Source organism: Phalacrocorax aristotelis, chromosome 6, assembly GCF_949628215.1.
Source record: "Phalacrocorax aristotelis chromosome 6, bGulAri2.1, whole genome shotgun sequence".
NCBI lineage: Eukaryota > Metazoa > Chordata > Aves > Suliformes > Phalacrocoracidae > Phalacrocorax > Phalacrocorax aristotelis.
In genome coordinates, this window is record NC_134281.1 from 39,097,332 (window position 1) to 39,116,021 (window position 18,690).

General features: G+C 38.8%; 1 protein-coding gene across 1 annotated transcript in view; it reads right to left on the reverse strand.

Annotated features, from left to right (window-relative positions):
* Positions 1–14,804, reverse strand: part of TNNI3K (TNNI3 interacting kinase) — a 111,763-nt gene extending 96,959 nt beyond the window's left edge. Inside the window, exons 1-5 of the mRNA XM_075095512.1 lie at positions 14,765–14,804; positions 11,766–11,874; positions 5,720–5,805; positions 4,068–4,165; positions 555–665 (exon numbers count right to left, since the gene is read on the reverse strand). Of these exons, the coding sequence (XP_074951613.1) occupies positions 555–665; positions 4,068–4,165; positions 5,720–5,805; positions 11,766–11,874; positions 14,765–14,804 (444 nt within the window). The remainder of the gene's footprint in view (positions 1–554; positions 666–4,067; positions 4,166–5,719; positions 5,806–11,765; positions 11,875–14,764) is intronic.
* Positions 14,805–18,690: the final 3,886 nt, after the last annotated feature.

Consider the following 18,690-nt stretch of genomic DNA (forward strand, 5'->3'; position numbering starts at 1 on the left):
TAAACGACTTACCCTGACAACAGTTTTCTCTGTGCTAATCTGAAGTATAAAATAGCTCTAAACTGAGAAGCTCTGTGCCTCTCTGAAGTGAAAACCACAGAGCTGTGAAGCAGAGCCCATGACTCCTAGAAGAGGGAATAAAACTCTTACTGTGCTTTTTTTCATGTGCAGAAAGACAGTATTTGGAAGCCTTACTCCATATCCAGGTTCAGAAACCTTGAGATGTATGAGTGAGTGTGTTTCATCATGTAGCTATTGGTTAACACGTCTGATATTTAGAAAAAAAAGTGCCATTTATTGCCAAGATTTTAAAGACATTTATATTATGGCAAGAGATATTCAAATAGATCTCTGTCCTTTGTGCATGTTTGTTCAATGTAAAAAATAATGCGCAGTTACGTTTTTTCCCACAAAGTACAAAGGAATTAAATAAAATTTGGCTGTACTAAACAAATTCTGAGTTTTGTTTTGAATGGCATCAATCTAAAATAAAATGACCTGCTAATCTTGGCATTAACTTACACAATTTCCTGTACAGAAAAGGAGAAATATACCTTATGATGACCAGCGATTGTGGCAATGTGAAGGGCTGTTAAAGCTCCATACCCAACTTGTTGAATGTCAGCTCCACCATGCAGCAGCGCTGTTAACAGTTCTGCACTGTCCTAAAAGGTATGCATTTAAAACATGTTATTTCTGGGACACAGCTCTAACAATTGTGAGCCAAAGAGAACTATATATGTCTAGGCCTCCCCAGCTATTACAAGGGACTGACCATGACCCCAGGAGCACAAGAGTGCAAGAAAATGGGTGGAGGGAAGCCTTGTCCAAGGCACCAGAAATCTCTCTTTTGCTATACCAAAGCCTGTATCTTTAAAAAACAGCCTCTATTCTGATGTTATGATGTTTTTAAAGATCTCTCATCCTCCAAGCCATTACTAAGTGCTCACATAAACTGTTTAAACGTCAAAACACTACAGTACCTAACATAGAAGAAGGGTACCTGAGGAGTTCCCAGGATATATACATATATATAGCATGCATGCTAAATTCTGAACTATAAGCTTATTCTTCACATTGTTTCACTTCTTTCCTGTCATGCATGCAATTTTTGCTATGACTTCATTCTGGTATAACAGCAGTGGGTGCTATCAAATGATAATAAAAACATAAACTTGAGAAACACATTAATAGTCATAATGCCCAGTCAATATGACTTTTATGAAATTCTCTGTTACAAATAGTGAAATTAAACACACAGAAGTGAAACGATTTGTTTGGGGGCAGTGGCAGAACTCCCAGGAGAAATTAGGCCATCTTTCTCACCATTACTTGTTCTAACTCCACCAACTAGAGCTAGAGCTATTATAATATTCACTTCTTGATCTGCCTTCCATCATCATCCGGGTCAGAGATGAGTCTCCAATTAATTTTCATTGTTTCCTAAGAAGAAATGCACACAACACAGGGGCAAAAGAGATGCTAAAAGCTTCAAAATTCCTCATTGTTCTAGATCTCTTTGAAGCAGACAATAAAAGAAGGGCAAGAATTAATCAATGCCAGAGAAGCATCAGCTAAAATGTGTCTGTGAAAGCATAACATTTGTTCATACTGACATGGTTCCTGTTTCCTGGAAATATTAGGAATTTCTCTTTGATAATAATGGATAGCAAAAGTTTATATTACTTTTTCTGTCAAAGAGTTGAAGCATAGTACCATGAAGCATGGTACTTGATTGAATAATGGATCAGATATTATGGATCCAGGGAAAACAGACTGAGTTTGAATTATCTAGAAATGTTCAGTTTTAATTAGTGACTCAGTCCAATTTTCCTAATTCTGTTTCACTGTTACAAAACACCACAAAATATTCAGATTGTAGATAAGGAGTAGTCAGGGAGTCTCACAAGAAGTTGCCCTGTCTCAATAAACATTGCTTTATTTCTAAGGTTCTCTAGGCTTCTTTATATTTTACTTAGAAAAGAACTATAATGCAACAAAAGCTGTCATTGGTTAACTCTTAGTAAACCTTAAAGTCTTAAAATGTCACTTATGGGAGAAATGTTATATTGCATTTTATTTTAGATCCCCAAATTCACACTAGTTTGCTTATCTTTCTGCAACCTGAAAAAGATATTGGCTATTGTAACACATCATTTGAGTGATTAAGTAAGTTGCTGATACAGTTTTCTGCTTAAGTGGATGCAAGAGATTTATCAACTTTACAGTGCAGGGAAAACAGACAAAATGAGATTTGATAGCAAAATGAAATCTATTCCTGAGTAATGAAAACATTCTAGAAATATGTTATAAAAGTCCTTTTAAACACAAGATTGTTTACTTTCAACTAAATTATTAATTGGAAACCATTCACTGAGATTGACATTAAAGATAGGCAGGGAGATTCTTCTAAGGCAATTGGCTCATGCAACATTGTGTATGGGGGAAAGTTTCTTTTATGATTGCTGTAAACCATCAATTCATCCCATGATGTATAAGATTTGATTATTGTCATACTTTTATAGCTTGCATAGCTAATTGGTACCAGTGGTTGTAAAATTAAACTAACATAAGGATTCCAATATATAATGCAAGATATAGCAAGTGCTCTTATTATAGCAACCGGGAGAGGAAGGTTGCTTATGGTGCAAATATACAGAGTTAAGCCATGGAGATACAGAGCATAAGGCATCCACAGCGTATCATAACTTTTAGGTATCCAGCTCACAATTCAGTCTTCAGCCTATTTAATGACCACCTCTCTACACACGCCTGGGGCAAGTTCAGAGCTCCAGTGAAGGCATTCATGAAACCCAGCATTTGGAGCAGGAAATTGGCTTAGCTCATCCGTAGCAAACATTGGAAATAGGGGGGTGTCTTTCTTCCCACCTTCAGACAAAATTACAAAAGCTGCTGCTTGCATGCCTTCTTTCTTTCCACTCCTACTCCTCTCTACAATAGCTAAAACATTGCTTCATTGGCAGTTCAGTGTCTTCTTTGCACAAATAATACTCATGACTGTATGCCACGTGCCCCAGACACTACTGTCGTTACTCAACCTATGTTAGTCTTTCCCATCACTCTCCCTGTTCTAATGACCCTCCCGTTCATTTCCACGGGAAAGTTGATTGCATGCTCACTCCAGGACAGCCATAGCTTGCTGATTGGCAATATGAGTTTTAATTCTCTCCTCTTTCACAGGTGAGGTTTTGGAGGAAAATGGCTGTGACTGTGGTGATTCCTGCTGCATTTGGAATTGGGTATTTGGATTAAAGACCCTTCACCACATCTGTGTCCTCACAACTGAGTGAGGAACACCACTAGTGGATCAAGAGTGGCACACAGGTGCCAACCTACTCAACCTTCTACCAGCTTTGAACATACAGCAAAACAGAATGGTATCTGCCATGACAGCTTTGCAGAGGAAATAGAGGCTGTTATGACCTTGTGGCACCTGTGCGACATAGGTGGCTTGAACATTACAGTCTAGAATATAAACTCCTAGATTTGATCTGAGTTTCCTCTCAAAAGTTAAGTGCTTTTGGGGCTAGCATACATGGATTAAGTTTCTAAGATGCTCTATCTCAAAATAAGAATCATAAGAATTCTTAAGGAAAATGTTCTTTGTTCACTTTATTCCTTGCTACTGTTATTCTTGAGTCTTACAAGATAAATATAACAGTGAAGAAAATTAATATTGAGGCTGAATGTGGAACTTGAGGAGGAATGACGAACAAGAAGCAAAAAAGGGAAAAATTGTAAAATAAAGCCCTTTGATGTTCTTTCTATTAATAGCTATAATAATAAAAAGAACACTCTATCTTGAGTTGCATTGCATGATTTAATCAATATTTCCAAAGCAATATCATATCCTCATGGGTGATATTGCAAAAGCACATGCTGATTTCCTGTGCATGGGCTCTTTATAGGTCATTTTCCTATGCACTATAAATGTGAAATTCATATTTTCACCAGAAGTAGCAACTAGAGAGTTCAAATAGACAGTTCAGACAAATAAGCTGCTCAGTTCTGATTTCTTTTCATCAGTTCTATTCAAAATAATTTACCTTATAAGCTGCCAAGTGCAGAGCTGTAAATCCATTTCTTGTTAGTCTGGATGGGCGCAGTCCTTTTAGCATAAGAGTTCTAATATGTGATTTGTTACCTTGAGAAAGAAAATTGGAAAACAAAGTCATTTACAGAAAAGAACGTGCAGATGAAGTAAGAAACTTCTGGGTGAGTTTGAAAGCAAAGAGAAATAGGTACCTCATCTGCTGAGCTAAGGCAAGTCATGGAATACACCTCATGAAACCTCAAAATGGAATTAGGCACCATATCCCTATCCACTGGGATAGTTGGAGATCTGGCCACGTAGTGGCTCACTGTTTGTTCACACTTTAATAATGATTTGTTCAGGATAGTTGAACCTCTAAAGAAGCAAACTTCTCTTTTAACATCCAGACCATGCTGCAAAGAACTCCATAAACTAGCAGATACCTCCAGAATCTCTGGTTTCTCAGACACGTAACTCCTTTGCCCTTTCAGAATGGAAGCACTGTTCTCTCTCTCTCATCAACATCATTACAGGGACAGTTGTTCTGATGGATGCTAATGAATGTCAGCATGAGCAAGTAGCTTTACTATTACTTTTCTGATGCACAGTGATGATCTCAAAAAATGTATCTGCCTTCTGAATACTTATGACTTTAATCAAGGACAATGTCAGATCTAATAGCTGCTCTCCCTCCTTCAAGTGTTCACATACCGTACCTAATTAATTGTATTGTCTGTTTTCTTAAACCTCCTCTCACTAATCCCACCAATTGCTCTAATGTTACCAGGTACTGATGTCATCTTTGGATATGATCTTGCACTCTCTGAAAATAAGAGTAGAGATCCACTCCGTTTTCAGCAATGCAGGATCAGGTCCTCCTTTATGATAGCATCTAAGATTAAGCAAATCATTTATGTATGTTATTAGTAAGCACTTTGCAGAGCTGAAACCTTAGGGTAAAATCCTCTCTCCCTCTCAGGTAATTTCTGCTGAAAATTGTATAACAAGTGCAAAGTATGTGCATGAACTAATGACTTGCTATGTGGATAGCAGAGCAGCAATGTAGGTCAGAGTGGAAAGTTCCACCATTACTGTTTCTTTATGAGCATCCCAAAAGATATCTTGCACTCTTTTCTTGCATACTCTGATTTGCTATCTGCAAAAATGCTATCAGCTAATATTTTTCGCTGAAACATTTGAGTTATTCTTCTTTTAATCACCATGAAATAAAATACAGGTATTTTCACTATACTAGAAAAATAGATGTTGTATGTATGTCAAAGTACTGCTAAAACTAGCTCCCTAGCCTGAAGTCTGTATCATGTACAGAATACAGAAATGTAGAGCAATACGAGATGAGTATGGTTTGATTAACTAATGCATAAAGCAAGTAATTTTGAATCAGTTGAACGCCAGTAGTAAAACATGCTACATTATAAACCAAAACTTTTCTTGGACTGAAGAATCAGCTATAATGGGTTTCAGTGTAACAGGATTCTACCCCCTTGGCAATAGAGATTTAGAGCAATGTTTATAGATACTTATCCAACTGTCAGCAAGGACAACTTCACTGAAAATATAATCTTCCTGACTGTTATTAGACAGAACAAATCAGTTGCTGTGTAAATAAAACGTTTAAAAGAACATAATATTTCAGATACATACCCCCACATATGCAACATAAATGAAGAAGAGAGAGCCCATTTTCTGTGCGGTAATTTAGATTGACTTTGCAGAAGGCTTCATCAGAGCTGAAAAAAGAGATTTTACAGGTGATTACTGTTTTCATCCTTTAGCACAGTTTCTTTCATTTGGAAAAAATTTCAAAGAGAAATTGCCTTTTTTTTTTTTTTTTTGAGACACAGGACTAAATTTATACCAGTTTACACTCCATAAACCTAGAAATACTTTACTGACATCAAGTGAGTAGTCCAGATTCATCATTTTCTGAAAAATTCTTCTATCCAGTCACAGTACTTACATTCTAAATGCAGCTGAATTAGAGAAAAAAGGAGGAAAGACTCTTCAGGAATATAAGCAATCCACGCAAAAACAGTTTCTTTAGTGATGCAGTAATAGCTAAGTAATATGTTAAGAATATATGTGTTTGTTCTAAAATGATGAGCAGAGCATGCATAGAACTAGAGGCAACAAGCCAAGTCAAAAGAGTAACCAGAAAAAGCCTTTCAGAAAGTAAGTTTATGTTGCCCAAAAGAGATCATAGAAACACTATACAACCAATACATGGAAACATTTGTATGAAAACACTAGAGAAGCACATACATGGAAGGAAGGTAACCAAAGCTCAGACAAAAATTTGGCAGAGATCAAAGGAAAAATGTTTCTAAAGCATTTTGAGGAATGAAGTAGTCTTTCTAAAACTTACATTTCTGGCTGAGGATATGCAGTTCTAATGGCACATTAAGTCCTAAGAAGAACTGTGAGTATCTGAGATCTGAGAGGATGGGAGGGGCTGGAGTGAGGCAGGGGAGCAGCTGTGCCAGGACAGGACTCTCACCTTTGCTCAAAACACCCATTACTGACAGCTTTTTAAGGCATCAGAAGGAACATGGACCCTGTAATGTTCAGCAGACTGGTATAATTTTATAGCACTGCTTTTCTGCTTTGGTTTATTGCATTGGAATATGATATATTAAAACAGAATTATAAAATAATTTATAGAGCCTCATTTTGGCTTTGCATTAACTTGTATTTTTGGTCTTGATATAAACAATTAAAATATTATAGTTTATATTCACATCCTACTAAGGAAAGGCATGTTTGCACTTAAATTCTTAGACAACTAAATGTCACTTATGTATTGTAACACTGACAAAATGAAGGTCAATTTAATGTTTAACTTTCTTCCACTTTTTCAGTACAGTTTTACATTTTCTTATAGCTTAATGGTTTCATGGTGATTTCTAGGCCACACAAGGATGAAATGAATAATTAAAATGAAGTTATTATTATTAATACGTTTCTAACAAAATAAATCTTAAATCCGATCCATACCAAATCTGAATAATTAAAAAGACATTTAGCATTTTTATGTAATGCTCTGTTCTTTTTTAGAAAAAAAACAAACATAAAAATGTTACAACCCATGCAATTTTATAATTCATTAATTTCCATTCTCCTTTTCCTGTCGTACAACACTTGTCAAAGCTCAAAAATAAAGTACTTCATAAAATAAAGCTAGAAAAGCTGGCAGTAAAGGGAATGGGTAGTAAACTAAAGATGCTTCTAGTTTTACAAAGAAAGATGAACAAGGTCTCCATAGCTAGAGCTATACCCACCTCTGGTTATAAGTCCTATTTCAATATGCATTATAGCTTTACTTGAAAAACTCCTGAATGCCTGGAGTGTCACATGTATTTTTTAAATAGGGAAGAGAGCTTCTGAAAAGTGTGAAGGAAAATGGTCACTCTGTTTTTACTTACAGATTGTTAAACGATTACAATACTTGAACATTTTAGCTTTTGTCGTCAAGTCTCATGGGTTTCCTTTAGCACAGATTGACTTGTTACTGCTCTGTCAAAGATTCTAAGTAATTACATTTGTTGAAAAATAAATACACGTAGCAATTAATATTTTTATGGAGAATGCTGATTTCTGTCTGTCAATAGAAGTTTAGGGGTTTTTCCATTCAGTATCAGTGTAACAATGATCATGGTTTAGCAGACCACTTAGTCTTGTATACAAATCCATTCTGAGTGAGTAGCACTGTTAAACAATTTAACATGGTTGCAATTAAAAAATAAGGTTTTAATACTTCTCTTGCTTTTAAAAATATAAACCTATTCAAAGTTCCTCTTAGCAAGATGACCCCTGTTAAGCAAGGTGACACTTAGGCCTTTTCCTTCAATAAATATTTCAATAATATATTCTTTAAATAGAATTTAAAATGCAGACAGAGCCAAAGATTGTCTTTACTTTTGTTCTCTTAGTTAAGTCTATTCTAAAAGAAATTCTGCTTCTTCAGTGTGTGTTATCATTCTAAACCAGGAATAAACCCAGTGTTTTCATATTCACTTTCATGAAGTGTGACAAAATTAATTTGGAAATGTTAAACCACTGCATTTTTCTGGGTTTTATTTTGAAAGAAACCATTTTAACTTCCAGAATATGAAAGTTGCTTTTCTAGTTTTGTGGAGTGGTTTGAGAGCTATCAAATTACAAGGTGACTCATTATAACCTACAGAAACTGTAGTTCGGGTTCTGAGTGTGTTCTTTAGAGGGTGGGCTTCAGGACGGGATCTCCTCCATGCTGAGGCATCCAGTGCCATGGCCATTGCAATCACTTAGGGACTGGGCAGAATGAGGAGCACCCATACTACAGTACAGGAGGACTGCAACTCCAGGAACGTCTGTCCACGGAAGAAAATGGTGAATTATATGTGAATTATATGTGAAAAAAAGAAAATGTGAATTATAGATGTACAAAGTATTGTGCTGGTAAGTGAATAATGGATTGATTCTAGTTTAAATTAAATTAATTGTAATTAAATATTAAATTTGCAAAATTTAAATATTTTCCTTGTGAGAAATTTTGGCAGTTTTTTTTCTCATAAAAACTAGATTTTTGGAAAACATTCTTCCTATCAGAAAGACCACTCTGATGGAAACTCCTGACTGTCTGCTGTCAATACTGAGTGTTTTATAATGTTCAGGAACAGAGCATCTTTTGAAAATTATATTGGCCTGATAAAACTAGAGCAGAGCATTTATTTATAAATGCAAAAATTGGACTTACTTTGCCAAAACTGTATGCATCGGTGAGATTAATTCTGACATCATTCTAGATTTTCAGATTAATTCCTTAGAAGATGGGTATCATGTGTTAAGGAAGCTAATTTTTTTTACGTCCTAAATGTAAACTGCTTCTGTATGGAACATTTTTTTCACACATTATAGTCATGTTTACCTTTGTTTGGTGACAGTCCTTCATCTACTACTTCCACTTTACTAATGCGGAAAACATTTTGGTCAGTAAAAATAAAATCCCATTCTTCAAATATGTTTTATCTTTGTGCAATTCTTCTCTGACATCAATGAGTGTGATTAATGATAGTGCTATAAAGCTCATCTATTCTTCAGGTTTTCCTTCATGGGCAATTGAGGGAAAAATAAATTCCAGGTTCTGGGAAACGAGTCCTTTTAGTCAACTTGTCTTTGCTGTAACACGCTGGGTATGCATGGATGTACACACTGTACTTATTGATACACTGTGGTGACTGCATGGTGGAATGGATTGCTTTGTTTGAAGGATGAATTCTGCAAGTCTCAGAATCACATAATATTATCACGCTCTAAAGTCATGTCTCCTGCTTCAATTTTTGTCTTTAGAATTACATTAAAAATTCATATTCCTGGGACTTAATATGTGGCTAAGAATCCAGGTTTTACTATTTTAATTATATACTTAAATTTTCCTCTTCTTCCAGTTTGAAAAATAATAATTAAAAGTTTCGTGGAATCACAGAATGATTAAGGTTGGAAAAGACCTCTACGATCATCATCAGGTCCAACTGTCAACCCAACGCCACCAGGTCTCCTAAACCATGCCCTGAAGTGCCTACATGTTTTTTGAACACCCCCAGGGATGGTGACTCCACCACCTCTCTGAGCAGCCTCTTCCAAAGCCTGACCACTCTTTCAGTGAAGAGATTTTTCCTAATATCCAATGTAAACCTCTCCTGATGCAGCTTGAAGCCATTTCCTCTCATCCTATCACTAGTAACTTGGGAGAAGAGACCAACACCCACAAGTTTGTTTTCTTAGTGATATTCAATTTTAATATTATTTGAGTTCTTATAAACTGGCAACATTATTTTTTTGTGGGAAAGTATTTAAAGGAAAGTTTTATATATTGAAAGCTGTGATTAAAAGGCCTATACTAAAAATGAAAGCTAGCTCACATGACTACACTCAGGGCCCAGTTTTATTTAGGTGTCCTTCTAATTCCTTTCTGAAGACATAATTGCATGTTTTAGGAAAATGAAATTCTGGCTTTTTATTTTCAGGGTGGTATTTTTAGGAAACCATTGCACTAATAGCTCTGAGGTATGGGAATAGAATAGGGACAACTTTTATCCAAGAAGTGGCAGGTGTTAAGCTACTTATAAATTTACTTTTCACTATTGCAACTGTTGTTTTTTTTCCTATGGCACTGGACAATTTATCCCTTGACCTGTGCATGGGTTCCCAAAAGGTAAAATGAGTATGCTGACAGTTCTTTCCCCTGCTAGAAAGCCAAGGACAAAAGCAAGTCACCTTTGTCCTATTTATTTTTCAAAGCAGGGAATTTAACAGCTACTTATTTAATTTCCATCAGGCAAATTACCTTCTTTGCCTTAGCTTCCAACAACCATCCAGTATCTTAGTCTTCTAATAAATGGTTTTGTTTTGATAATGGGATAAAAACCCTATTAATTCCTCTGCTACTTCAGAGATAAGAATTCTTCTGAAAATAGCCACTGCTACTATAGAAAAGTTTTTCATATAGTCAAGACTGATTTTTTTACACAGGCCAGATCTGGTTTTTAGACACTCACAAAATCTGACCGATTTCATTACTCATGGCTGAAGGCAGCTTTTGGAACTGAAATCACTGGCTGATTCCTCAAGCCTGACTGAAAAAAAAATCTTTCCAATGCAATGTAACCAGTGTCATTAGTTCTCAGTCCTTCCCAGGAAAAGAGCAGTGCCCTTTGTCTAAGAAGAGTTTGGCTGACAACTTAATGAGACTTAGATGGGGCACTAAGATAGACTGATAAGCTGAACTGCCAAAGGTCTGCTAGCCTTAAAGTTAATTGTTTCTTTTTTCTTATGCCTAATGCAGGAATTAAGCACTTTCACCATATAGTCAACTTAACTAAAATAAAGAGTACTCTGGCTCCAATTTGTTAAGATAACTAGTTTTACTACTAAACAGGTTTAAAATGAGGCAAGTACCAATGTACCGTACTGTATCATAGTGAAAGTGGTCAGCGTATTGCAGTCAAAGCCCAATGTCGTCTTTCACTTAACAGGCTCAAGCAGTGATAATTATGCTAGTGAAAGTGAGCATGATGAATAATTATTATGACCAATTTGGCTTTTCTGAGCTTGTGATTTATTTCTGATTAGCATCCCATATCTTTTCAAGTGGTTTTGATGTCTGAAATTATTTACCTGATAATTTTCTTAACTTATTCACAGTCAATGAGCTGGGTGTTTTCTATATTTGAGTTTTTTAGATAATGAACACATAAGTATGTCACTTGGTTGGGTGAAGTTGGTTGTTAGCATGTGCTGTCCTGGAAAATTATTACAATCATGAATTTGAAATCCACATTCAGAAGATAATCTGGTTTTGTGTGTGTTTAAAAATTGTTACTTTAGCAATATTCCTGTCTGAAGAAACATATTAGCAAAACTGAAAAATACACAATTAAACATCCCATTAAAGCAAATTAATTTACAGAAGTATATAGGTGTTTGTTATAAAATATCGGCATTAGTAATTATCAGTCACTAATTTTGCTACTATCCTGTGGGGCTCTGGCCCAGTAGCGTAATGACATACTCCCAAAAATAGACATTAAAGAACATGTATTCCATACGTGATAAACTCCTGCCATAAGAAAGCACCTGCAACTCAAAATACTCTTTAATAGCAAATACTCGTTTGAAGGAAATTCATAAACAGGTTTCCAGACCATTTTACCTAAAAACATGCTTCAGTTCTGCCAGCTCCTTTTCTTTGATTTGCAGGTCATCTTCTAACCGTTCTATGATTATAGCATATGATTCACTAACTTTCTTCTTCCATTCATCTAAGAATAAAAAAACCCCATTTCATGAAACACTTCAAAATGTATAAAACGCAGGAACTCAAATCATAATGTCCCGGTAACAAAAGCACTTGATTTCTAAACATCCAATTGTACTTTCGAATATTTTTTTATTAAAGTATAAACGTTCAAAATATTACAGCTATTAAAAGGTTCTTGCTGCAACCAATGTAGACACAAATAGACTGATTTCATAGACAACTAATAATATGAATCCTTATCAGAAATATTTTTAACTTGAAAGAGAGAAAACTTAAACCTTAGGTTGCATTTGTTAGCTCTTATTTCCTAAATCTTAGCACAGACACACAGCATAACGTTGGAAGTTTAAAGGTTTTTGTAATGAAGTATGGGTTAAATCAACATAATAATCTAAGTTAATATGACCTTATACAATTGCACTAAGAAATTTAGTTTACTAGCTTTTCGTCTTCTTTTTCTGTAAAAGAAGTATATGTGATTTGGGTTAAGCCATTCGTCTTGTAAACCAGTAACAATACAATACCTTATCCTTGAACTCAAGAGTAAGTTAGCAATGAGTTATCTCCTGAAATATCATTTGCTTCTTGTAGATGGATGCATGGTATATTGCGTTTAAAAAAGGAACATTAATTACCAGTGCAAGTTTGGGTTGGTCTAGATTTATAATTTCCCATTTGTCCAATATATCTTCTTCGTTTCAGCAAAGTTCTTGCAGTAATATGATTCCTTGTTCAAGAGCAGTGACGTTCCTACTGAAAAATTCTTTTGATAGTCTCTGGCTAAAAATAAACCCTGTGCCAAATGGAATGTCATGCAACAATGATACAGAGCAAAACAGTCTGTGCTGTCAACTGTAAAAAATAATAGCGGTACCTAATCAGCTTGCTTAAAAATCTACTGTCTATTTCAACAGAAACATTTGCTTTCATCTGTTGAATATCTAAAACTGGTGGGAAGTGGGTAATTTGGCAGCTTGCTACCAATTCTGTAGAGAAAAAGGAATTTAAGAAGCTGAATCCCAAGCATACTTTCAGGATCCCCAAGGAGTGCTGGGTGCCCCCAGTTTGGAGAGGCCAGAGGTTACCTCAACTCATAACAATAAAATGTATCCTAACATATGGGATAGCTTTGGAGTATCTGGGTATTTTAGTTACAGAGTGCAAACTGTGTCTTATCAGAGAGTACTGACTTTTTGTGGTTTGGTAATATTTGTACACGTTGTTATGCCAAGGAAGCCTCACTGAATTGGACTAGGAAATGAGCTCACTGTCAGGAGTTCAGTATGTTTACTTTGTGTTCTGTGGGCACATACAGAGCACCCTCCTCGCACCAACAGACAGCAGCAGCTTGGCTGGCTAAACCGGTGACCAGACTGCTAATGAAGGACGTGACCTGGAGGAAGCTGGGCTTGTCACCGCTTACAGACTTACAAAGAAGGGAGGAGATGTTTGAGGTTGTTTTGATGCTGCTCCTGCTGTAGGTAGAATTTATCCAGAAGTGAACAAGGACACAATCAAGCTGCTTTGTTTGTATTCCGAGCTGATCATGTACAAGGGAGCTGAGGACCAGGATCTACACAGATATATCCCTAAATCCTGTGTTCAGTCTAATTTGTCCTGTTTGTTAGTATTTTATCTTGGACCCGGTGCCACAGTAATGTAGTAAAACCCCGTTACCTGGCTAGCTGGAAGGCTGAAATGAGCAAATTGGGCTCTGTGTGTGCACATACATGCAAATAAACCATGACAAAATTAATCTAGACTGTGTGCACAGGTGCATTCCTGTAAGAGTGTGTGCTTAAGAACTGTGAAAGATTGGTTAATAGCAAAATAACACTGCTTTTCACTTGCACAAACTGAACCTCCTCAGTAAATTGGTTAGCACAGATCTGTTCATATATTGTCTACCCTTTTCATATCCACTTCCCTGTGTTTTCTATCAAATGGAACTACTTTATACATATTGTCCCAGCTAATTATGGGGCTCATGCTGGTTTCTGTATGTATCTCTTTTCCCCCTTTCATTGTTTTTTTAATTCATTTGGTATACATATACTTACATGTGTATAAGTATACACACACACACACACACACACACACACATATATATTTATATATTTAAAATGTGTTGGTTGACCTTGGCAGCTTTTCTGTATATAAGTCCTTAGTTTTCTCAGATAAGGATCTCAGGCAAGAAGATATGTAAAAATAATACACATATATAATGTCTTCAACATGCTTCATCCCATTGTAAACAAACTTGCACTCCTCTGATAGTTCCTGACACAGCATGAACTCATCCATTTATTTGCACTGATTTACACATAAAACCAAGGATGTATTTCAGAAGACTTTGAACTGCTTTGATAATATGCCCTGTGATATTCAACCAAATATTTGCAAAAAGGCACCAGCCTTGTAACTGATCCTCCATAGCTAGTTGCCAAGCAACCGGAAGAGCTGGAAAAGCAGCACCAAGAGGAGTACCTCCTCTCCCACTGCTTTTATTAGCTTAGTGCTGTTTGTTTTTCCTTGAATGTCTAAAATGCAGCTGTGGCTGTGCAGCCAAAGACAAATGTTTTGGCCATCTCTCCCACCTGCTAGAGAGTATTGGGGTAAAAAAGCCTGCCAGGACATGCTTGCCACAGCACACATCCCCCCTCGCAGCCTGGGCTATGACAGGAACTCAGAAGTGGATGCATTTTGTCTTTTCATAGCAGTGGAGCTTTCTGCACGTTTCCTGATCCATTCATGCAGCAGAGTGTTAATCATATTAGGATTTTTAGCTTTGATTATCGAATAAGCTAGATCACCCTTTTTCTTCATAACCTATGCTTTTAGGAGCTGCTCTGAAAGAGGGGCCTGCAGCTGGACCAGCCAGAGGTTCCCACCTCTGACACAGGGTGTCTCAGCGGCTGTCATGGCCGCCATGGCAGCGCAGCACCTGTGCCAGCATTTGCACTCCGGCAGCATTTACTCAGCTGCTGCTGCAGATGTGGCTGAACTCAGTTCTATCAGTTCTCAGGTATCTGAGACAGAGTCTTCTCCTTTGCATCATGCATGTGCATGCAGCACTGTATTACGCCCTCTGCTCCGTGACTCCTGTGCCAGCTGCATGGCAGGGGAGCAGGAAGCAAGATGCATCAGTGCCTGCCACCTAGAATGGCTCTGCCTTCAGGAGCGCTGCACCTCGCCCTCTCAGCACCCAGCCTCCGGCTACCTCCCCTCACCGTGTGGCAGCCCTCAGCGCTGGCTTGCGCACCATGGGCACAGAAGATCCTGGGAATGCTCCGTGGTGCCGTTGCCTGCCCTCAGCAAACCCCATCTGCAGCTGCTGCTGTGAAGGCAGCTCACGGCCATTCACAGGAGCTGCTAGTACCTGCCGGCCTCAGCAGAGACCAGGTGGCAGCAGCCAACTTTTGTGGATTGTTCATATGGCATCTCCAAAGATACTTGATTGATGTTTCACTTTTCCACTGTTGTGTGACATGACACACCTACAGAGGGTGGAAGCGAGGACAGGCAGCCTGGGAAGAATACAGAGAAAATTGCCCAAGCAGTCAAGGGTCAGGTTAGGAATTCTATCAGTCCTGATAGAACTAAGTCTGGCCAGGGATGCCAAGGGCAACAAGAAAATCTTCTGTAGGTAGGTTGGTGATAAAAGGAAGACTAGGGAAAATGTGGGCCCTCTCTGGAAGGAAACAGGAGACCTGGTTACCTGGGATATGGGAAAGGCTGAGGTACTCAAATTTTTTGCCTCAGTCTTTTCCGGCAAGTGCTCTAGCCACATTGCCCAAGTCACAGAAGGCAAAGAGAAGGACTGGGTGAATGAGCAACTGCCCACTGTAGGAGAAGATGAGGTTCAAGACCATCTGAGAAACCTGAATGTGCCCAAGTCCATGGGACCTGATGAGATGCATCTGCAGGTAACTGGCAGATGAAGTGCTAAGCCACTATCCATCATATCTGAGAAGTTGTGGCAGTCTGGTGAAGTTGCCACTGACTGGAAGAGGGGAAACATAACCCCCATTTGTAAAAAGGGAAAAAAGGAAGACCCAGGGAACTACAGGCCAGTTAGCTTCACCTCTGTGCCCAGCAAGATCATGGAGCAGATCCTCCTGGAAACTATGCTAAGGCACATGTAAAATAGGGAGGTGATTTGTGACAAACAACATGGCTTCACTAAGGACAAATCATGCCTGACAAATCTGGTCTTCTATGACAGGGTTAGAACATCAGTGGGTGAGGGAAGAGCAACTGACGTCATCTACTTGGACTTGTGCAAAGCTTTTGACACTGTCCTGCACGACATCTTTGTCTCTAAATTGGAGAGACATGAATTTGATGGAGGGACCACTCAGTGGATAAGGAATTGGCTGGGTGGTCACACTCAAAGAGTTGTGGTCAAAGTCTCGATGTCCAAGTGGAGCCCAGTGACGAGTGGCATTCCTCAGGGGTTGGTATTGGGACTGGCACTGTTTAAATCTTTGTCGGCGATACAGACAGCAGGATTGAGTGCACAGTCAGCAAATCTCCCGATGACACCAAGCTGTGTGGTGCAGTTGATACGCTGGAGGAAAGGGATGCCATCCAGGGAGACCTTGACAGTCTTGTGTGGTGGGCCCATAAGAACCTCATGAAGTACAACAAGGCTGAGTGCAAAGTCCTGCACACGGGTCAGGGCAATCCCAAGCACGAATACAGGCTGGGCAAAGAATGTATTGAGAGCAGCCCTGAAAAGAAGGCTTGGGGGTGTTGGTTAATGAGAAGCTCAATATGACCGGGCAATGTGTGCTTGCAGTGCAGAAAGCCAACCATGTCCTGGGCTGCATCAAAGGAAGCGTGACCAGCAGGTCAAGGAAGGTGATTCTCCACCCACTACTCCGCTCTCATTAAGACCCCACCTGGAGTACTGCATTCAGCAATGGGGCCCCCAACATAAGAAGAACATGATCCGTTGGAGCAAGTCCAGAGGAAAGCCACGAAGACGACCAGAGGGCTGGAGCACCTCTCCTATGAAGACAGAATGAGACAGTTGGGGTTGTTCAGCCTGGAGAAGAGAAGGCTCCAGGGAGACCTTACAGCAGCCTTCCAGTACCTGAAGGGAGCCTACAAGAAAGGTGGAGAGGGACTTTTTAAAAGGCCATGTAGTGATAGGACAAGGGGTAATGGCTTTAAAGTGAAGGCAGGTAGATATAAATTAGATATAATGATATAAGGATATAATCATGGGATAGCTTGAAACAGGCCTGTGATAGCTCCTCAGCCCCTTTTCTGGCTGGCTTTGGTGTTGCAGCTCCTGCTGTCTCTGGAGGAAATCCCAGGGCTGTTGTCAGCACCCAGCAAGGGGCTGTGCCAGCCCCACATGCCATGGGCAGCACCTCTGATCCACTCCCTCAGCTGTTGTGGTGCTGCCTGCAGGGAGGAAAAGAGGGAAAAGGCTTTCAACACCGGCTAAAGGACAGGTGAGGCAATGCAAGGTGAAGCGAGGAGCATAAAAGTGAGGTGAAGAGTGGTGAGGTGAGGCGTGCTGAGACGAGGCACAAGAGCACTGAGGCGAGGTGCTGTAAGCTGAGGAGAGGCGCCGTGAGCAGAGGTGAGGGCAAGGCACAGAGCAGTGAGGCGAGATACAAGGTGGGATGGTATGAGGCAAGCCACAGAGCAGTGAGGCGAGGAGTGGTGAGACAAGGTGAGGTGAGGAGTGGCCTAGTGAGACACAGTGAGATGAGAAGAGGTGCACTGAGATGGTGTGAGGCAAGGGGCAGCACAGTGAGGCACAGTGACAGGAGGAGAGGTGTGGCACCATGAGGTGAAGTGAGGCAAGCTTAGTGGAAAATTGCTTGAAGAAGTGGGACACTCCAGCAGAGGTGAGGTGAGGGGTGGTGGCTCACAGCAGGGAGTGAAATGCCAGGAAAAAAACATCTGGAATTGACAAAATAGGTTTTGGCACTCCTTGTGGCCTGAAGTACAAGACTTTTCTTCCATTCAGACCAAAAAAACTGTGACAGAAACAGGACCAGAACAAACTCCAAAGCCCAAGAAATCTTCTGCTCACTTCTGCACAGAAACTGCGTTTTAATGCAACAGCTTTATAAAGTAAAAGCGTTACATTTCTGTGATAAGTTAGAGATAAAATTGTTTGCTTTAAAAGAAGTAAAAGCCTTGCAGATTATTTATATTCTAGTACCATCTACTTTATGGAAATACATGAAAAAGAAGCCATCAGTTTCTATACCATATTTTTATTCACTCTTTGTAAACATCTGTGTGGGTGAAGATTCATTCATATGGACACATATGGGAAGATCACTGAAAACTGCAGCACAGGAGGTTAATCCAGTCAGTCAGTGAAGTCAATGCAACAACTTTGTTCACCATGAAAGCAACTTTCAGGTGAATTCTTGAAGCATTCACATCATAGGCTATGTGAAGCTGTTGCAGAATAATTGAAACTAGTGGGAAAAAAAAAGACAAAAATTAATAATAATTGCAGAGCCTGTTTGCCAGCTGTTTGCAGACAGAGAAGAAAGGGATAACTGCGCTGACTACTGTGTTAGGCCAGTCCCAGTTAACATCTATACAAGTAGCATTAAAATGTCAACAGCAATGTTTTTTGGTGAGTAGTCTTTGATTGTAATGTTTACAGAATACTGAACTGTACAAATGTCTTTGATTAATTTTTTAGAAGTTTTATTGCAGTTTTGTGTTTGGAATGTGCAGCTGTCATCCCATCTTACAAGAGAAATGTGAAAAAATATTTTCCCGTTTCTGTTTTTAAATGTCCTTCACCAGTAGCCTTTACAGGATTAAGTCTTTT